This window comes from Colius striatus, chromosome 8 (genome assembly GCF_028858725.1).
Source record: "Colius striatus isolate bColStr4 chromosome 8, bColStr4.1.hap1, whole genome shotgun sequence".
In the NCBI taxonomy this organism is placed as follows: Eukaryota; Metazoa; Chordata; class Aves; order Coliiformes; family Coliidae; genus Colius; species Colius striatus.
The window spans coordinates 37,645,238-37,665,677 of NC_084766.1; the positions used below are offsets into that span (position 1 = coordinate 37,645,238).

The window sequence follows — 20,440 nt, forward strand, 5'->3', positions numbered from 1 at the left end:
ATTTGTGTTCCAGCAGTTATTTGCATGACACTGCTGTAAACCAGTGAATATACTTTGTTGGCACAATAATCCTTTTGAAATCACTGTCAAAACACATCACATGTTAGCTGATAAACCAGCCATGAAACTGCTGTTACTTGAGATTTTTACGAAGGTCACTGTTCTGCTACTTAGCATGGGGTTTGAGACTTTGATTTAGATGCTGGCTTATTATGATGGATCATTTTAAGTTGGTGTTTTGAAAGTAAAACCCACAGTTGAGGACTTGAGATACACTGTTTTCTTGCTTTTAAAAAAAAAACCCAACTTTTGAAAACTATTCAAAATACCTCAGTGAATGCTCCTTGGTGAAAATGTCTGCAATTAAAGAGGAGCTTGTTTTCTTGTACAGGTGACTCCCAAAGAGGGACCATCTCAGTGTGAGGAGAAACGTGTGGTTCTAGTGAGCCCCGTGGGAAAACTGGAGATATCTGGGTGTGAAACAGGATTACATGAAATAAAACTTCCAAAAATGAGCAAGCTGCCAAATAGGTAAGTTCATATCCTATTGATCCTATGTTTATGTATGTGGTGGAGGAAAGAGATCGCCCAGAGGATCAAAGACAAGACCGCGTGCTTGATTTTACTTGCCATACTGGGAGCGTAGTGCTTGCTCCTGTGAGAGACAAAAGCAGCCTCCAGTGCCTTGGACATCTCCAAAGTGCACTTCTTTGCTGTATCTTTTGCATATTAGCAAAGAAATGTTCTAAAATAAAAGGGTTTTTAATGTAGATTTTGAAAGTACATTCTGCCCCCTGATTTTGGACAGGCATGTAAACCTGTCACTGAGGAGTAAGGCTTCCTTGCATACTCTGCAAATTCTGCAGACCAGTATCTAGATACATCTCTTCCAACAGGCAGAACAGGATGGAATAATTGTGTCAATTACTATAAGCTACTTATAGTAAGTAAGAAACCCTCAAGTAAGTTGGAAACTCTCAAGCCTCTGGATTTCATAGCTTTGCCAACTCCAGTGCTATGGAGAAGAAATACTTCATCTTTTAAGTTTCTTCATCAGCTGAAGAAGAAACTTAAATTTCAATACTGGATTTCTGCTGATGAGGAATGGAAATCAAGCAGCATTTTAGGATAAGACTGAAACTTGCAGTATCTACCTGAAAAAGGAAAAAGATCCGTGGGCTCAAAGGTGAGGAATACAAAAAAATGTGGTTTTTTCTGTATAATGCTAAATGTGATGGGAACTGCATGAAAATAAAAGTTGAAGACAAAACAGTTGTGAATTTGTAGTTAATAAAAAACCACAGACTTGTAGTGAAATGGCTGATCATTGGAAGAAAATAATTACAGGCTCTTAATGAGTGGAGACCAAGAAGGTGAGTGAGAAGGTATTGATAGACTGGATGTGTTTGTGTAGCTCCCCAGGAGAAGTAAGAGCAAAGGTCTGTGTTGCACTTCTGTCTCTAATGTTAATGTTTCAAATATGTCACTCAGTGGCTTGCCTTCTTTTTTCTGACAACGTTTTGATGGACAGTAAATACCTTCAGAGCAAGTGGTGATGGGGAGGTGGAGTGGAGAAATCAGTCTTTCAGCCACACAGACCTTTAACTAGGACAGTACTGGTGTGTCCCCAAAAAGCTCTGGGGACTTTGTTACTGACCTCTTCCTGCACGTGCTGCTACTCACAGGCTGTGGGGCACTCCCTCCCTTGGAGCCTTGCTGTGGGGCAAGGTCTGTCCCAATGCTAAGGGCGTCTCAGTTGCTGGGCTGTCATTTGCTCATGTATCTGTGGCTGGGGTGGCAGGTTGAAGGAGGATCTCATGATCTTGTTCTTCAGGCGGACATAAGGCAGTCTAGATGCTTTTCCCGATTCCTGAATTTTTATCTGATCTTTGTCTTCCAGTTTTCTCAGTGAGCTGACTTAATTTCCCAGCCTCACAGAAGTGTTGAGGCTTTAGTGGCACCTTGATAACACTTAACTTAGCAGACTGCATGATTTAGATGCAAAAATCGTTATGTTATAGGAGGAATATTACTCAAGAGTGTTTCAGAAGTTAATGATAAGCAGAATATTCTTACAATTACTTCAATTTAAATCTGAAAGAGGTGGAAGGTGGAACTTGCTTGTGTCTTTACTGATGATAAAGTTCTAAAAATTTTAAAGCCATCTGTAAATGTTTGTGCTGAAGTATAACATTTAATCTCTTCTCCTCATTGCTAATGAATAGTTGTTAAATCTAGCCTCATTATTTTCGACAGAATAAAATAAAAACAAAACAGTGCCCAGTGTTTCTCCTAACTGGCTAATAAACACTATGGCAAGAACATTGGGTAGGGGAAAAAAAAGCATAAGGAACATAAAAATTGATTTTAATGGACCCCTGTCAGAGGGAACCGTAATGAGCACGAGTCTAGTAATAAATATTGGTATTCTGCTCCACGGTGCTTGGGACTTCTCATGTAGAATTGCATGTAACAATCAATATAGATTTTAGGGTGTTTTTAACAACAAAAATAAGTAAACCTTTGAAATATATAAATACTTAAGACTTGCAATCATCAGGCAAACCTGCTAGTTGTAGAAAAATCTGATAAGAGTGCCTGCTTAATGGCATAATCGGTTTGTGGAGATCTTGCTCTGTTTTACAGCTTGTAAAACGCTGTGCAATTAATCACCTGAGATTACAACCTATTCTGTGATGGCTCTCCTTAAAACTTAAGAACACAGACTATAATGTAGCCTAAAAGGAGAAGCAACAAAGTAAAATCCAGTTTTCAGTATGCTTGAAAGAAATTGATCTGTTAATGAGATGAAACCAGTTGTAATAACCTAAGGTTATTCTGCTCCTTGTGAAGCTGGCGGAGCTTAAAATTCAAGACATAGCACAGTGTAGCGGTTGCTGTTTGGAGAGGAGGAGTTTTTATTCAAGCTTTTAGAATGTATCTGTATGTATACGTAAAATAAAACTCGTATGTGTGGAATTTCTCCTACATGTGACTGTGAAAGCTTTGATTTACTGAATGCTAACTGGAGTTGTTGCTAACCATTTTTCAATCTACGTGCAGTGCTAACAATTGGGTCACTGAAACCAGTAACTGGAAATCACCTGTTTCTGGTTTAGTATTTAATTGTGAGTTAACTTGTCATTCAGGTTGGTATTGCCAATTAATAAAGTGCTGAAGGTAAAGCCAGAATAGATGGCATCAGTGTCAGAGTAGCTTTGGAATAGTGATATTATCTGTGTTTACCCACACGCTGTGTGCTGGAGGCTGCTGGAGTTTAACCCACGTACAGCACCCTGCAGAGGTGCAGTGTTGGGATCATGGGCTCTCTGGAGATCTGAATGTCCTTTATAGGGCCAGTTCTGAAACAAGTTGGAGTGTACTGCTGCAGGGTTCTCAAGTGGGGCCAAAAGTATACTGTGGCTGAACCTTGATTTTATAAATCTATCTGTTTCTAAGGATGTCAGCTTCATAGCTCGTATTTTCAAAGTAAGAACTAAAAGTAGATATGTAATTTAGTACTGTCAGCTGTTATGGCTTTTCTTTCAGTGTATACAAATGTAAGGATTGGTTTTGATCAAGAAGATTCTCTTTCCTCCAGTATTCCTACTTGAAATATTGCAAGTGCTTAACCCTTTTGCTGATGTCCAAAAGAAAAACCTTACTTTTTTACTGTTGTTGTATTTCTGCTTGTCTTTAGAAGCTTTGAAGTTTCAGAATTAGTTTTCTTTGTTATTCTGCTGTTGGCTGTACTGTTTCCGTGCTGGGATGCTTCTGGGAAGCCTTGTCTTACTCCTGAGCTGGAGGGGTAAATATCTGCTTGGCGAGTAGGGGGTTGCACTTACGACTTCTGTTAGCAGTAACAAACCATACTTGTATCTTCCTGAGCTAAATAATTACATCAGAAGATGCTTTGGAAGCATGATCCCAGATTATGCTAATAATGACATCTACTGTGGGACTTATGATGACACCATAGGAAGCTGAGTTTTTCCACTTAACTTGAGCTGGCTGTGGTCTCTCATTGCCATCCTTGGACAAGACCAGCTCTAGGGCAAGATGCAGATGATTTGGGGACAGCCACCTCCTTGACACTGGGCTTCTGCTCCTCCAGCCCAAGGACTGCTGGGACACAGAGCCAGCTTGGCTTGACAGAGGAACCTGAGCTTGCAGCTCCTGCAGGAGACAACTTGTGCAGGTGGTCTGCTTCTCCATAGACTTGTAGATGGATGTTGGTATGGATGTGAACTTGAATTCAAGAGATTACAGAAATTTTTGACATTCCATGCGTGTCTGAGAACTGAGATGGGGCAGCTTGACTCCCTTTTACCATTGCTTAAACGGTCAAAATGTGCATTTTCCTGGTGGTGTGGGAATACCTCAGGCTTCCCTTTATGCTATTTTCAGGAGAGAGATTCTTTTGGAAGCAGTGTGATCCCATCTGCCCTCTGTATTTCTTGCAGGTTATTTGCAATTTTCTTTATAGTGTTTCATTTCCCTACATCTTACTGAGAGAGATCAGAGAAGGAGGAACAAGCAGCCAGTTTGGCCATTCTTGTATTATTAATCTGCCTAAACCTTTCAAGGATGAATCTGCAGTTCAAGAAGTTCACCACATTTTCAGTCCATCTCTCTGCCAGTCTTAACATTATCAGAAACTCTCCAGAATCTCAGTTTAAACAGGTTTCCAGCTATTACAGATTCAAAGAAAATCTCAAGTGTGTGAAAATGCAGCAGATGCAGCAGTGTACAGGAGTCTGATAAGAGCCTAGAACAATAACTTGGAGAGGTGTGAACCACTCCGTTCATCTCTGAGGTATTTAATCATAGCTGGTGATGATGGTTTAAATGTCAACTTTGCTAACTGTTTCATTCCTCATACTGTAAAATTTACTCCAAGTGATATCTCACTTTGATGCCACAAGTGGGAGGCATTTGGGAGAGTGCCACTCCTCCTATTTTTCCAGTAAGTTATCAGCCAAGGCTAAGAAACTTAGTGGAGCTCAGGGGCATACTAAAAACAGACTGAAGGAGGTAGGTATGCAACTCCTCTGCTCTGCTGCTTTGAATAGATTGCTGGCTTACCAATGAACATCTGATGTGACTTATGTGAATAGAGGGTTATTGGCAATGCAGCTTGGAAGAGGTGCCACTCTTCCCATCCAGTTCTTCCTTAAAATTACTGTGTAATGGAGATTTTACTAATTAAAATGATATAGGATAAAACCCAAATGCGACAAAGTACATGTTTGCAGTAAGGAAGTTAATAGTTTGGGATGATTTCTAAAAGCAGAATGTGAGCAAGGAGGAGGAAAGTGTCCTAGAGACTTGTTTGAAACTTAAGCTACTCATTGCATGGGCTCTGTAGGCTCCAGGCCACTTCCTGAGGAAAGATGTGTTGTGTCTCGTGGACCCAAAGCACTGGGTTCTGCTCACTCTGCAGAGCTGCCATTTCTGTGCAGCTCTATTTGCAACCCATGGTTCTTGGATAAGTAAAGCTGTATTGCTGGCTACTTCAAAACCACTGTCCATAGGGAGTCATCATATAGTCTGCATTGCAGTTCATAAACCTTACGAGTAATAACGCTAATAAATTTCAACGTAACTCTAATTTTTTGGGAACTGCATTTATTTTGGGGTGTTTTTTAGCAAATACTGTAGCAGTGTTTGTCCTCTGTAAGGTGGCATTCCTCCTCCAGTGGGGAAGATGCTAAAACAGCAACGGACTGCAGACAAGTCCGGATGCATGGCTTTCCTGCCAGCTAAAACACAGCACTTACTCCTGTAAATACCATAATCATCCAAGCTGACGGCACTTATCAGTGATCAAAGTATGTTTTGAATGGCACTTTCCTTTTTTATAGTTTAATGTATTTAATTACTGTTTACAGTGACTGGAAAATGGTTCATTAGATGGATCTTTTGTAGGCATTAATATAATCAGATGAGGTTTGGGATACAGTCTGCATTTGATGCGAGTCTGAGTGTGAGGCCTTTCAGTAGTGGCTCCGTGAAGGGCTTGGACTGCTCCACATGTTCTTTGCTTCTGTAGTACCCTGTTCTTAATAGCTTCAAAGTGCTACTTTGGCTGGCTCAGAGTGCCTGGTTCTTCTGGAGCGATGCTTACTCAATGTGGGGTAAAATCTGTACAGGATTTTAAGGACATTCGGTTCCCTTGAAAAGGGGGTAAGTCTGTGTGCATGGAGCAGTGCAGCAGTACAGATGTGCTCTGTGTTGGTCTGGTCCTTAGGCTGCTTCTCTTGCATTTTTACCTCAGAATCCCGACAATGTTTGTTTTCATATCAACGAGAAAAGTCAAAGCATGTTTTGGGTGCCTATACAGAACAGCCACCAAAAAGAGAAGGTCAGTCTTACACGTATTTCTCTTCCCTAAGCATTTCATTTCTGAGTATCTTGTAACTCGTGGCACTAAAGTCTTACAAATATCACTGAGTTTTCTGCCACTTGTCTTAGAAACAAAACATGCAAATGCCTAGGTAATAGGAAAATGCTGCTTGTTACTTCAGACTACTTCATAACAACAGGAAGGTGGTCATTTCAAAAAAAAAAAAGGAAAGAAAAAAAGAATTATTACCTTCTGTGGTAGAGGTGTCTACAAACATCCAGGCATCAATCTTTATTTCAGCAGATTCAATGGATGTGGCAGGAAGAGTTATTATATAGCATAGTCCTGCTTTTATTAAAAATAAACCAGGCTGGGTTTTTTCACAGTTTCTTGTGGAGCTGCTGCACATAGTTTATGCTGCATCAAGAGAAGGAAACTTTTTATTGGAAATAGTGTTTCAAAAACTTAAACAAGATAAACTCTGAAAACACACGGAAAGTTTAGACTTTGTCAAAGCCTGGCACGTAATGCAGCACAGAGATGGAGTTGTTGTTAAAAATGGTTTGCAGGAGTTTTATTGTCAGGTGTGGAGAGTGAATTTTATTTTGCATGATTGGCAAAACCCACGTTGTCCTGTTGCTTAAACTGAAATGAATGTCGAGCAACACCACTGTAATCAATACCATACTTTAGATGTGTGATTTTTCCTGACAGCTCTACTACATTTCTATTCATCTGTCAAAGGCAGTATTGGAAGATTCAAATAGGAGTGGGTCTGCAAGTCTTTGGTTGTGATTTTGTCCAGAAATCTCTCCAGAGAAGGCTTTGAGGGCTCAGTGTAAATAAACAAATTAGGTTTATATTGGGCAGTTAATTCATGGTAGTAATCAGATGTGTTTAAGACTTTTAATGTTAATGTAGACAATGCTATGTGAAAACCCTAAAAGCCCTATTTCAGTGTGTAGAAGACCAAAAAAGCCTTGCTGCTCAGCTGGTCTCCATGTGTAAACCTCCACAGTCGGCCAAGACTTCTAAAGCAAGAGATGTTATATCAAGCCACTGATGGCATTTTGCAGTGATGGTATTTTAAAATGGCAAAAATCACAACAAACTGTATTAGATAATATAACTTGTGCAGACACCCACTCGAAAATACCACAAATATGATGGGTTTATTTCCAGCCCAGAAGATGTAAAGCTGTAATAGTGCTGAGAAATAATTTTGCCAAAGAGGAGCGTGGCAATTTGTCTGTGCAGCGTCATCTCCTCAGCAAAGAAATCTTTTCCTGACACCCTGCCCTATACTATGCCACAGATACCATGCTTGGTGTGTCTTTACTAACTCTTCTGTAATACAGGCCGTGAGTGGAACCTTTCCACTTCTCATGCCAGAGGTGGATTAAGGCAGTGGAGCATTTTTCCATTGCAAATCCTTGCTATAAAGATGGGAAAATGGGCTGCTTAATGAAAAGGATTATGTTTCTATTATGTATCAGAATTAGTGGGTATTCTTTAATATTGCAACTCTTGATCATGGCTTTCTTCCCAGGGCTCTCTAGTCCTCCAAAAAAATCTAGATACATAGATAATGCTGAGAATGATTTAAAACCACAGAGCTGTTCCTGACATTAGCTGGTGGGATGTAAGTACAGTCGCCCATCTGGATAATGGGAACCCTTCCTGCAGCTCTCCTTAAAGAGAGAATTGAATTGTAAACAGTGTTTTGCTGAGAAGTGTTTCAGATCTACCCGAAGAGCCTTGACTGCTATGATCAGAATGTACTGTGTTTGAGAAGCACCAGGGTCATCTGGGTTTGTCTGGTGTTGAGTGGCTTTCCCAGCTCCAGCTGGAGGTGGCAGCTGCAATAGTCTTCGTTGGCTTCTTTGGCTCATGCACTTGCAGTAAAACTCACAAACATCACATACTACCAGTGCTTGTGCTAATTATAGCTCTTCTTAGAATGCCTACCTTAATTCATTCTATAAAAAGAATTTAAGACTTGGCAGGACAAAGCACAGTAACTCATCCTGAGTGCAGGGCTGGGAGGCAGTGTGGGTCCTTTACCCACGTGCCACTTGTGCAGTGGCTCAGCTCTGCAATTACAGTGCTTTTCAGTTAAATGGCAAATGATCTTCAGAACACAGTGCTGGAAAATAAAGAGTTAAATTCTAAAACCTTATCCTGTAACTGTAAATGCCATTTTTCTTTCTTCACAAATGTAACCTTTTAACATTTATTTTTAGCTTTTACATTAATATATGTAAAAATATTAAAAGCTCTTGTATATTACATTAAAAACTTATGTCAGCTGCCCTGCTTTTTCCTATTTATTAAAACTTTTCAAGCAGTGAAAACATTTTACTTGTTAATGAGGGGAAGAAGGAAAATTAATGACATAGAGCTTGGATCTTCCAAGATGTCTCCTTTTAACCATGCAAAACCAGCTCTTTTTCCCACACTATGTAGTTTAATTTCTGTGTTAGGGTTCAGTAAGCAAATGCAAATAGATTTAATGATTTGCATCAGTAGATCACTTCTCAGTTTAATATCCTCTGATATTTTGGTCAAGGACTTTTTCTTTGGAAGGCTAGTGCTGTTTTGTAGAGTAAAAATATTAATAACAGTGACATTGTTATGTTCAAGTAAAGCAAGGGGAATGTGGAACTCATTCAGAAGCAGCATCTCATATCTTCTCGCTAAGATCATGCAGTGGAAAAAGTTACCCAGAAAAAGACACTTAAGAAATAATTGTGACTTGCTGATCATATTAAACATTTAGTGCTGGTTTCCATGTCACATCTCATTTTGCATCACAGTTTTAAAGTCCTGCTCAGTGGTGCTCCTGGCAGTGATGTGGAGTACCTCAGCCCGGGAGAGAGCAGGGCTGCTCTGTGGTAGCTGCTGCTGTTTGAACTTTTGCTGTTGGTGTTGACAGCCATTCCTAGAAACATGGTGACTTCAACTCTACCTTTTCTCATGGTTCAATCTAAATGTCTAACTTACATAGACTCAAATCCAAGTTCCATTGCAATCTGGGAACTGTTGTTTCAAGGAGAGGGACTGAGTGGTGCCATGTAGTTCCCATGTGCAGACACTAAAGAAAGCTGTCTGACCCTCCAAGAATGGTCTATCCCTGTACTTGAGGAGACAGCTTGTCAGGAGATCACTTGGCAAGACAGGGAGTGCATGGATGAGCTCCACTGCTGAAAGGATGGAGAGGAAGGGACAAGGTGCAAAGGCAAACTTTGGAAACACTGCTCAGGCTTGTAGGGATTATGGCAAGAAAGTGAAATCTTAACTGTAGTTAGGAATTGAAAGGCTTTAAGAGTTTCTGCTGATGTGTTGATGGTCAAAGATTGAACAAGGAAAGCATATGGCTCCTTAGTGCATTGATCTGGCCCAACTGTGAGGACTTAACCCCTCATCACAAGATGCCAAGTGAGAATAAACTCAAGGAAGGAAAAAACTGCTTGCTGCCTCTCTCAGTCCCCCCTGGGGAAGGATGGGTTGGAATAGAGCCCTCCTGAGTGTCCCTTCTCAGCAGCATTATTCTAGCAGCCTGTGATTGCACTAGGACACCTTTTATTTACACAAACTGAAGAGGAGCTTTTCTTTCAAAGGTAAGTCTCCAGATCCTGGGAGCATTAACGTGCAACAGGGTGGCTTCTGTAATTTCTTTCTTAAAAGCTGTAAAAAAACCCCTTATTTTAGTGTGGTTTTGTTTTCAATTAAATTAAAATGGAATAGGAAGCAACATAAATGAGATGACCAGTGTCCAGAGCAATGGAAGTTCACTTTCAGTCATGATTAGGTACTTCAAAGTTGCTGAAGTTAGATGCAAGACTAAAAATACACAGTATGGAAGCATGTCATGGCAGAATGCTGCAGTGTAAGCAGTGTGCTTGTACCAGCAGGTTCTTCTAAAGAGTCACATCAAGGGGTATTTCTTGGCTGGTGTGATACATCAGTGTGTCTCGTGGGAGTTTGTAGAAAGGCAGAAACTGGAAGCTCTCACTGTCCCTTTTTCTGCTGGTTTGTGTGCATACCCTGCCTTGTGCTTTCTGTAGTATTTTGTCTTAAACAAAACAATGAAACCTTCCAACAGCATAGTTACTTTGTGTGCTTTTTAATAATTTATCTCCAGAAATCCCTGGTATATTTTTTAACTTTGACTGGGTTTCTGTTTAGGAACAGAGACCACCTTACTGTATTTGGATGGGGTTTTTTTCTTCCACATGGTGTCACTTCACTTTGCGTCTTTTAATGAAATGGTAGTTTGAAAATATGTCTATATTCACTCCTGTTCTGAATCCACAGCTTATTTGGGATAAGCATAGGATTGAAGACATTAAGGTCAGTATTTGTTGCCATCACAGTTCCTTGCTCTGTGCTGGATTTAATGAAATCACAGCAAGAAGTCAAAGGCAGACTGCTTTAATCTTGCAGACCTCCTTGCGAATCGCGCGAGAAGGAAATGCCAGTCTCGTAGTGCTGAGCAGGACTGCATCCTGCCCAGATTACTGAGGAAAAGAAGTAGGAAAGATTTAGTTGAGTTCTCAGTTCATTGTCAAAGCAGTTAGCATTGTGAATTCTTCCAGCTATTCCGTGTTAGGATGGTTTCATTGGTATTACCAGTAGTTGCCTTAGTACTTAGTCTTTAACTTTTCAACTTTCCTTAAAACAATTGCTCATTAAAGGGTTAAATAAGAATAATTCCAAGGATAGGTGTCTTGTAGGTAGATCTCTAGCAGCCTGTCTTTGCTAGTTCTCAGAAAGCCTCGTTAAGTAGAGAGAAGCTGCTATTGGCCTTTGAAGAATTTAAGGTTGTTTAGTGCATGTAATCCTTCAAGTGATAAATACTCACAGTTGCCTCTCTGCATATTAATGAGTGCTTGCTGCTGATAAAAAGCGCTTTTCTGATTGCTCCTAAACTTGAGTGAATGTATTGTGTAATAGACAGGAAATGTGAAATCCTGGTGATCATCTAATCAAATTAGTTTTTGAGCAGCTATCAATTTCTTTAGTTAAGTTTGACCTTTGAGAGGCTTGCTGTTGTAGTCTGCTAATACGTCAATTGTCATTCACACTAATAGGTGTTTTAATTGTATTTTATTTTCCTGAGGAACTTCATAATAATATAGACTTGTACATGAAAGCATGGTCTAGTACAAAACAGGACTGTTGCAGAAGGCCTTTCTTCTGCTTGTGGTAGTTCAGAGCAAGAAGTAATCAGATAAAGTTAAAAACTTTATATTTTAGGTTGCCAGTCACTTGTTTTCTTGTCCCTTGTTTTTCCTCTACTTGGGTATTGGTGCGTGAACCCTTGATTTTCTCATTCCATGGTTAGGTTTTGCTTGTGTTCAGATGATGATGATTAACACAGCCTCTCTGTGTTGTTTCATGGGCCCTATGATGCAGGTTCATATAACATCACTGATTTAAAATACCCATACAGACATGCACACATGTGAGTATCTAATCTTGGATGTGCTGGTCAGATGTTACCTAGGTTGGTGTCAGCTTGGCCCCTGTGCTGAAGAATGGAGTTTAGTGCTCGCTAACAGAGTTCTAGCTGCAAAAATGGTGACCCCTTTCTGCTCCTGATGGAAAGTCTCTCCAGAGCTGGAAAGAAAACATTCAAAAAGACTAGCTATTGCCACACTGGGTAAACTGCACCATTGGACAGCTAAATATGTTCCTCATCACACAGGCAGAACTAAGTTGGGAGACTGCCTACCTTACAAATGTAGGGTTCCACAGATGGATTTTACCATGGAGACTGGGCTATTAGCTTATCCTTAGGGTTTTTGTCACTGGCAGTGCAAGAGTCCAGGATGGGGGCCGTGGTTTATCTACAGTACAGCCTGTTCAATAAGGACAGTGTTGCTTTGTCCTGGCATGGCACTGAAATGCTTCTCAAGTCCTTGGTTAACAGACAGTGGCAAGCCTATTTATTTTCATCTTGTCTCAACCTACCTGTGGCACTGTGGTCACTCCTACTGAAAGGCACTGAACGTCCACTTTTGTAGTCCTTTTGGATGCCTTATGGTCCTTCATGCTTCAATAGGAAATGCCTAAATTTCCCTAGAAGTGAAGTAAGAATTCTGTCATAGACTGCTGTCAAGGAGAAGACGACTCCCTGAAAGAGTGGAGATTGGGTTTCTGGGTGGATTAATCCCTGCTAAACCTAAAAAGCACGATGCTCTCTAGGAATGCATACAGCCATCAGGCTGCAGTTGCACGTATCAATGTATAAAGCATTGCAGATGTACACCAAGTTTTTGGTGGCTGTTGCCTGAGACCTGGAGCTTGTGTGGTACACAGTGCTACAGCAGGCTCATATGCAAACTACAGCTGTGCTGACCAAAATGCAGTTTTTGGAAAGCCTCTTGGGATGGATGACTGCACTGAGCAGCTTGATTGTAGGTGTCTTGATATACGGGAGAAGGAGGATGGAGACTATTTGCTGCTTTATTTTTTTTAACAACCTTCAAGTTCAATGATCTGACTTGGGAGGAGTTGTTGAAAGTTTAAACACTGTATGAAACTTGGTCGTAAATATAAATCAGCTTGTATTAAGGCAGTTTGAAAAGTAGTACCTCCATAATTTGGAAGTAGTCATTCTTCACAGCTCATGAATGTTCTTCACCTCTGAAAATAGTTTGTTCTAATTTTCAGTGCTGACACTAACACCTGAAGACTATAGAAAACATCTTCTGTTTATACCTCAGCAATTCAAAAAGTCCAGGATGACCTGATCTCTGTGTCTCACCCTTTCCATCCCCCGGCACAGCACCTTAGACTGTCATGACTCTCCACCTCAACTTGAATTCTTCGAAACAGTCTGGCTTTCTTTGATTTCTTCTGCTGGTGACGGCAGGAACAACCAATCAAAGTGGCTGCAGTTGTGTGGGGGGGTTTTGTTGCTTGCCTTTGAAGGCATTTTGCACTTGAACACTTTGGGAAGTTTTTGTACTTTGGCTGCTCAGGTTGTGTTGTTGCCTGTTAAACCAGATCCTCCTTTTACTCTGCTCCAGTGTTGGTTGCAGTTTCTATTGGTCATGGTTGGGGTCACCTATCAAATCCTGTAGGTCAGAAGTTTTCTGTGTGCTGGTTAACATTGCCTGTGCCTCTGAGGTTGTCCAGATGCTCCTCATTTATGCAGATATCCTTGGGGTTTTAAGATTTATGTTTCAGTGTGAAGCAGAGGATATCCTCAGGGTTGTGACAGCGTGTCTCGCTTCCTGTCTGTTCTGGGAAATACTTTCTAAACTCTTTTTCATAGAACTTACAGCAATAACAAAAGCATACAGGAACAAAAAAGGCATTCATGATATGTATGATTTCCAGCACATGCAGGGAATTTGAAGATGAACAAAGAAACTTTTGTCTGAAGTAATGCTAAATCACAGTAAAAAGATGCCAAATGGCCAAACAACAACCCCCAGGTATAATGAATCTGAAGGAAAACAAAGTAACTCGTATATACAATTTTGAGAACACCTTCTACTTGCTAATTGTGCTTTGTTCACATCTCAGATGGTTGCTCTTAGCTTCCTTATGTTGTAGATCTAGAATCTTGAATTCCTGGATACAAAATCACAGCACCATTTCTCATTGTGAGGGCAGTGTAACCTAAGCTGGTGGTGTTCACCCTGTACTTGTTGTGTGTGTTGGCACAGAGGCTGTTTTGTGGTAGCGCTTCAGGATTTTCCTGTTGCCGTGCTGCTCTGTGATGGCCACTGCTGCCTGAGGTTCACTCCTCCTTCTTGGCAGCTCTCTTTATTTTGTCTTCTATGTGGCCTCCTTCATTCCTGGGGCTGTGATAAATATGGGATTCCCCTTCTTGTTGCACCTCTGTTGTAAATTGGTCCATAAAAATTCTATGTAGTTACTGTCTCATCTTTCATACTTGAGGGAATGCATTTGCTGTTGTATCTGTGCTGTGCTTTTGCATTCCTAGTGTTTTACCTTCAGTGTAGGGCTGACAAAATCTTGAGACTCTGTCCAGTTCCTGTACCTTAACAATTTCTTTCTGTCACACAGACATAATATCTGAGGTATGGTGTGGCGTTCCAGCTTCCTGGGTTTTGCATGGGACTGGTGGTTATGTTTGGAGGAATGACACCCAATGGTGTCAAACAGTTAAGTTTTCAAGTGTGTGAACTCATTAATGAGTGGCTCAGACCCTGATTCCTTGCCCTCAGAACTGGAGGAAGATGACTTTAATTTCTCTTTCCTAGCCCAGTGCAGCTTTGATTTCCCGGCACTTTTCCTCTTGTTCTAAAAGGCATCTACAACAAAACATGATTCTTGGCTTATGACTTCAGTGGGAATCAGCTGAAAGAATTCATGGCTCGTGATTGTGCCAAGCTAGCAAGTGAAAGAAGCATCCGTGGTTACTGGCATGGTTGTGCTATCTCAGCATATTTAGATGCTTTTCTACAAGATGATATGCACCTTGTGTGGATGTTTTCAGGTGCAAGTGTATGTGAAACTCTTTTTTTAAACTTCTAAAAATGTTTCATATGCAAATGCTGCAATTTAAGCATTTGATGCTACTTTTTCATAACCAGTGGAGGAGTCACAACTTCGGCCTTTTTGCCCCTGACTTACGGTAAGTTGTGAGCTGGAATCCACAAACATGTGTTTTCAACATTTATGAAAAGACTCAATATTTCACTGCACTTTTCATACTTTTCAGAGGTGGTTCTTTCCTTTTTTACCTTCTGAATGTTCAACGATGACAAAGCTGTAAAAGGTGTTTTGTTCTTGTGCAGGGAGAACCACCCACCCCTCTCCCAGCGAGACAGCCTTGCTGAGAGCTGAAAGAGCAAGGGAGTATTTGTCCTTTTAGTACTGGAGTAAAATTTATTCCAGGAAAAGTCTTTTGCTTTTGTGTGGTTTTTATTTCTCTATACTTATTATTGTAATAGATGGCTAGAGGAAGGACTGGGAAGGCTGTTCAGAAAGTGGAGTACAACCAGTTTATTAGGTTGCAGTGTAAGCACTATGTTTCTTGTGAGGAGCTGGGTATCTCCAGAGGCCTCGGGTCTCCAGTTACAGAACAGCTAAGTTACAGCCCAGGTGACCATACAAAAAATACTGGGCTCTAAGGAGAGCTTGAAATCCATTCCCCTGGTCCACTAGCTTTGTCCTAAAAAAACTCATTTAGGGTGAAATCCTCCTGGCCCCTCTGGATTGCAAGGGTTGGAACAGTGCAAACACCGTTGTGTTTGCAAGATGCAGTAGTTGGCCATAACGCAGATGCCCTGGCTGGTAATGAATGCGAATGGACTCTGTGTGAACGGCAATGGACGTGCAGAGAAAAATTAAGCTGTGCTTTGCTTGTATTATTGCATGTTTTACAGCAGAATTGCTGCCAGTTGTGTGATGTCTTAAGTGTTTGACATCGGATACGGTGCTGCCAGAGCATGCATTTTCATCTCTGGATCCCAATAAAAAGTTTCACGTCTTTATCATCTTAAAATATCTTCAAGGAGATAAAGCTTTCTGTAGCCTGATAGCTTCTGGGTTTAGGAAAGTTCATGTAAAAAAAACTGAGGGAAAAGAGTCGATGCCATGTTTTTGAAAGACATAAAAATACAGCCAGTGATGTTAACGAAAATCCTTACTGAAGATTTAATCTCTTTCTCTTTTTTAATGCTGTTCTCCTGTAACTAAACACATCCCAGTGTATTTTATTGGAGATGATTTTGCTTGGGCATCTTAATTCCTTTGTGCAGTTGCCTCTTGTTAATTACCTTTACACTGCCGCCTGTGAGATCTGGCAGGATTTGTGGCTCTGGCCACTGCAGCAGCCCGTGGGGTTTGGCTTTGCTGAGGAGCAGAGGGTAGTACAGAAATGGCGTGTGAGCCTTGAGAAATGAAGCAGTGTTGTCACGTTTGCTTGGGCAGAGTGATCCTGATCCAGACACCATTGCTTTGGTACCCAGTGTGGCACCTCTCCTCTGTGGATGTTCCAGCTTGGAGCAGGATGACCCTCCTGGGCCTCGCTTGTGTGTTGAGAGCAATAAGCTGGAGATGACTGTGGTCAGCTTTTCTCAGTTGTGGAGCAGGAGACCAGGAAGAGACTGTAGGGGACCTGAAATGAGACATCGATTTCCAGGGAGAGAGAAACAGTGGGATATTGAAGTGAAGGAGAGAGGTCAATAGTGGTCTGTTGCAGTGAGTTGGAAACCAGCCCTGGCTTGTGTGACTGTTTATGTGGTGGAGTTAAGAAGATTGGGTGGTGGGTGACAGCAATCCTTGTGGGAGAAGACATCTGTGGAGACCTGAGGTGTCCTCTGTGAGTGGGATGCCATCGGATGACTGCAGCCGTGTTCGATGCTCACGCCTTGGCTTCTGGGGTTTTGCTCTTCTAGCTTTAATGTTTTTATGTTCTCTGATAACAGTGAGTTGGATGGTAAACACCTTAAAGAAACAAGGGGGCTTTGTTCACCTCAGACAGTTTTTTGGTGTAATGGTTTCAAATACAGGGTCATCTTCATGGCATCAGCGGCTTCCTCAAAATCCTTGTGGTGGCACGTTACAAGAGTGTATATGACTGTCCTGGAGAGTGAGTGGCTGTAGCTACCAGGCTATCTGAATGGATGACCAAAATGTCAAAATGGGTTACAGGTGGCTTTGTGCTGTGCATTATATGTGTTGTAAGTTTTCAGTGGTGCAGTAGGACAGAGTCCTTCCATGTACAGTAGGCATTAACTATTTTGCGAGGCTATCTGAACTTTGAAAGTCCTTCTCCATATGTACAGCTTTGTACTTGAGAGAGAGTTGAATATTGACCTAATTTGTCTTTTAAAAGGACACAGAGTTTTACTAGAATACTTATGCTATTGAGCTAGACAAATGCAGGTACTATTCCTTTGGTAGTCTGTGCAGAAGGTTGATGTGCTCTAAGATTTACTGTGCATCACCTTAGCCATCATTCCCATAAGTATTAATTTTAACTCCACTAATAAGAAACTGAACAAAAGTGGAATTATGAGTTCAGTAGTATTCTATGAAAGGTCAGTTGTTAAAAAGGCAGAGTCTGACATTCTGTGAAAAAGGTGCCTTCATTAATCATCCTGATAGGATAGCACAGGATATTCTTGACCAATACCCAGGAACCACAGCCTGCGATGCTTTGGGAAGGGGTGCTTCATCCTCTGTATAAAAACACGGGTTAGGGGGAGAAGAGCAGAGTGACCATTTTTTAGTGCTGTATCATTAGGATTTCTCTTTCTTGGTTCAAAGTCTAAAAAAATTAATGGAGACATATTTTCAATTGTTAATTTCACAGAAGCATATATTGTTATGGGAATAATATTTAAACCCACAGTTTACAATAATATCAATATGATCATACCGAGCACCAGTATTAATGCAATTTATAAAGTATTTATGCCCTCTTACAAGTATTTTGTTGTTATATTGTTTAATCGTGCAGCTCCGTCTCGCAATAATTCATCTCTGTAAATCTTGAATGATTACTCCTGTATGCATCTAAACGGTTTTAATTGCAACGTATAATGTTTTCCTGTGGAAAATTATTGTATTGCATTGTTTGTGGGGTTTTCTTCCATGCCCACCATAGTGATGGCAATTTTAAAGTTAATACAAATTATATAAATTATTAAATACAGGCCTAGTGGAACATTAATCAGCAGAACATCTTTATTGTGACTGTTCCTGACAGATTATGTTCACCATGATGCCCATTAATGCACTGTATTGTAAGAGCCGATGTCCATTACAGAATCCCCTTTGTTACTGGTGTCAGCTCTAATTCAGGGCAGCAAATCTCAGTCCAAGTCAAATGCGCTTTTGATATTTGGTGGAAAAATGCTATTCTGGAAGCGAGGGGTCTCACCTGTTTAATTCCTCCAAAGTTATTAGTCTGCGTAATGTAGACTGTAAAATGCAAAGTCTGCAGTAGTCTTTTTCCCTTTAATGTCATAATTTTGCATAATGGCTGTTTGTGCTACATTGACTAGGTCCATGGATTGCTTAACATAAGTGATTACATTTTCCTTTGATTATCAACTCCGTCCATTAGAAATACTGTACAAAAAACTTGTAAATGATTTGTTGTTTAAGCTTTCTACTTCATTAGCTACAATATACACTTTACAGGAGTCATTGTCTAAGAGTTAGTAATATTTGTAATGAGCTGTATAATATGGGCCCTTTTACTAAATTTAAAAACAGATGGTATCTGTTAACAACAGTTTATCATGCAAATTGAACCCTAGCAAGAATTTCAGTGGTTATGTTGCTGTAGGCCAAATCACGATGTCTTGGGTTCTTTTTTTTGATGTAATAGCAAAAGGAAATAATTGTTGTTTTTAGACAGTTGACAGATGCAAACTAATTATGGTCAGAACTCCCCAAGAAGTAAAAAATCAACCCTTTTTCTCTGTTGAAAGATGTAGGTTTTCTTTCATGCCTGTAACTCACAGTTTGATATTTAGTTACCAAATCTGTCATTTTTGCACATCATTGCAGTTTTTATAGATACATACTTGGGGTTTTTCTCATTTAAGCTATGAAGCAGCTGTGAATGAGAATTTCCCTTTTGTGAGGGCTTGCACATATTGATCTGAACAAGTGAAAAGATCAGAGGATGTAATATACCCATTTTTCTTCTAACTTTGAAAACGGAAGGAAAATTGGATCATATTAAATCGGCAGTCTTGGAATTACCCTATCAAAAGAACCCTCCCGCACAGTGTATTTGTTGCTAATCTTGCAGGGGGGAAGACCTTAAAATCAAAGTAGAATCCCCTTTTGTAAAATCAGCTTTTCCCCTCAAACTCTCTCATTTTCTGATGGTTTTTTGATGTAACATTTTTAATTTGAGGCATTCTGAGTGCTCTGACTTCCACTTCTAGAAGAGTACAGGTTCAGTCTTGTGCTTCAGTGTGCTGGAACTGATGCTAAAAATAGGCAAAACCTGTCACTTGTCATGAGTTCTGTGTGCTTTTTCCATGGTGATGATGAGCAGTGCCTCTCTGGAAGATCTCAGGTGTTCCCCACTGCCCGTCACAGCATCTTGGGAAGAGGCCTTTTGCCTGTTCTGGTCCTTGTCCCCTCTCCCAGCACGCAGGCTGCGCCTGGCCCTCCGGCGCTCTGCCCTCCTCCCTTTGGCTGGCAGGGCAGAGCAGGAGGCTCTATGTGGTAGGAACCAGAGACGACAGAACTTGCTTTTTAATGCTTGGTAATCCTAGTCAGGGCAGTCAATTAAAGCCAGGACCGTTTCCAAATGGAAAGGAGCATGGTAGGTGAGTGGTCATGTTGTGCTGGGACCATGAGGAGCCTTTCATCTACTACAGAGGAGAGGAAATTTTCTAGACCAAGCCCATAGCATAGGCTGGAGATGATCACACAGAAGGTGCTGTTAAGAGGAGGATCAGGTTTTCACTGTTCTCTGCATGTGGCTTCAGGGTTTTGTGTTTTTTCCATATAATAGGCAACCTCTTCCAGGGGTGTTGCAGTGTAAGTCTCAGTAATAGCAGCCTTTTGTTCTGAGACATACCTAGAAGGAGCGTTCTGACTCCTCTATGATCAAGATATTCATGCTACCTTTTTCAGAACAGTTGTTATGAGACTGATTTTTCAATGCTAGCCTAACCTGGGTTTGCTACAGATACTAATGGCTTTATATTCTAGTCAAGTCTTGGTCTATCACTAAGCTTTCTAGGTGCATAATCAGTGATAACAACAATTTATACATGAGCAAATCTCTGTATTCTAGCAGAAAGGCATGTAAATACCCAGTTTTCCTTTACCAAGAGCAGATTGTTTGCTTGTCATTAAAGAGGAAAAAAAATACATCTGCTATAGTGAGTTTTGTACACAGAGTTCCCAGTATTAAAGATATTTGGGTTGAAAACTGTTGGTACACATGTAATAAAATTAACACCTGTTGAAGCATAGCTTTTTTAATAAGCTGTGTAGACTGCAGTGTCCTATTTTTAGCTGTTGCAGCCTGATCTGTGCTGTTTTGAATCTCTGGAGGAAAGGCAGGAAGGCAAGCTGTGGAGTGTTGGGGTTTGAGCCATGAGGAAGGCAAGGAAACCCTTCTGCCTC

At 40.7% G+C, this 20,440-nt stretch overlaps 1 protein-coding gene across 2 annotated transcripts in view; it reads left to right on the plus strand.

The window, feature by feature from the left end:
- Nucleotides 1-20,440, plus strand: part of MGMT (O-6-methylguanine-DNA methyltransferase) — a 147,687-nt gene that overhangs the window by 19,777 nt on the left and 107,470 nt on the right. For both annotated transcript variants that reach the window (XM_062001300.1, XM_062001299.1), the window contains exon 3: nt 392-531. In XM_062001300.1, the coding sequence (XP_061857284.1) occupies nt 392-531 (140 nt within the window). The remainder of the gene's footprint in view (nt 1-391; nt 532-20,440) is intronic.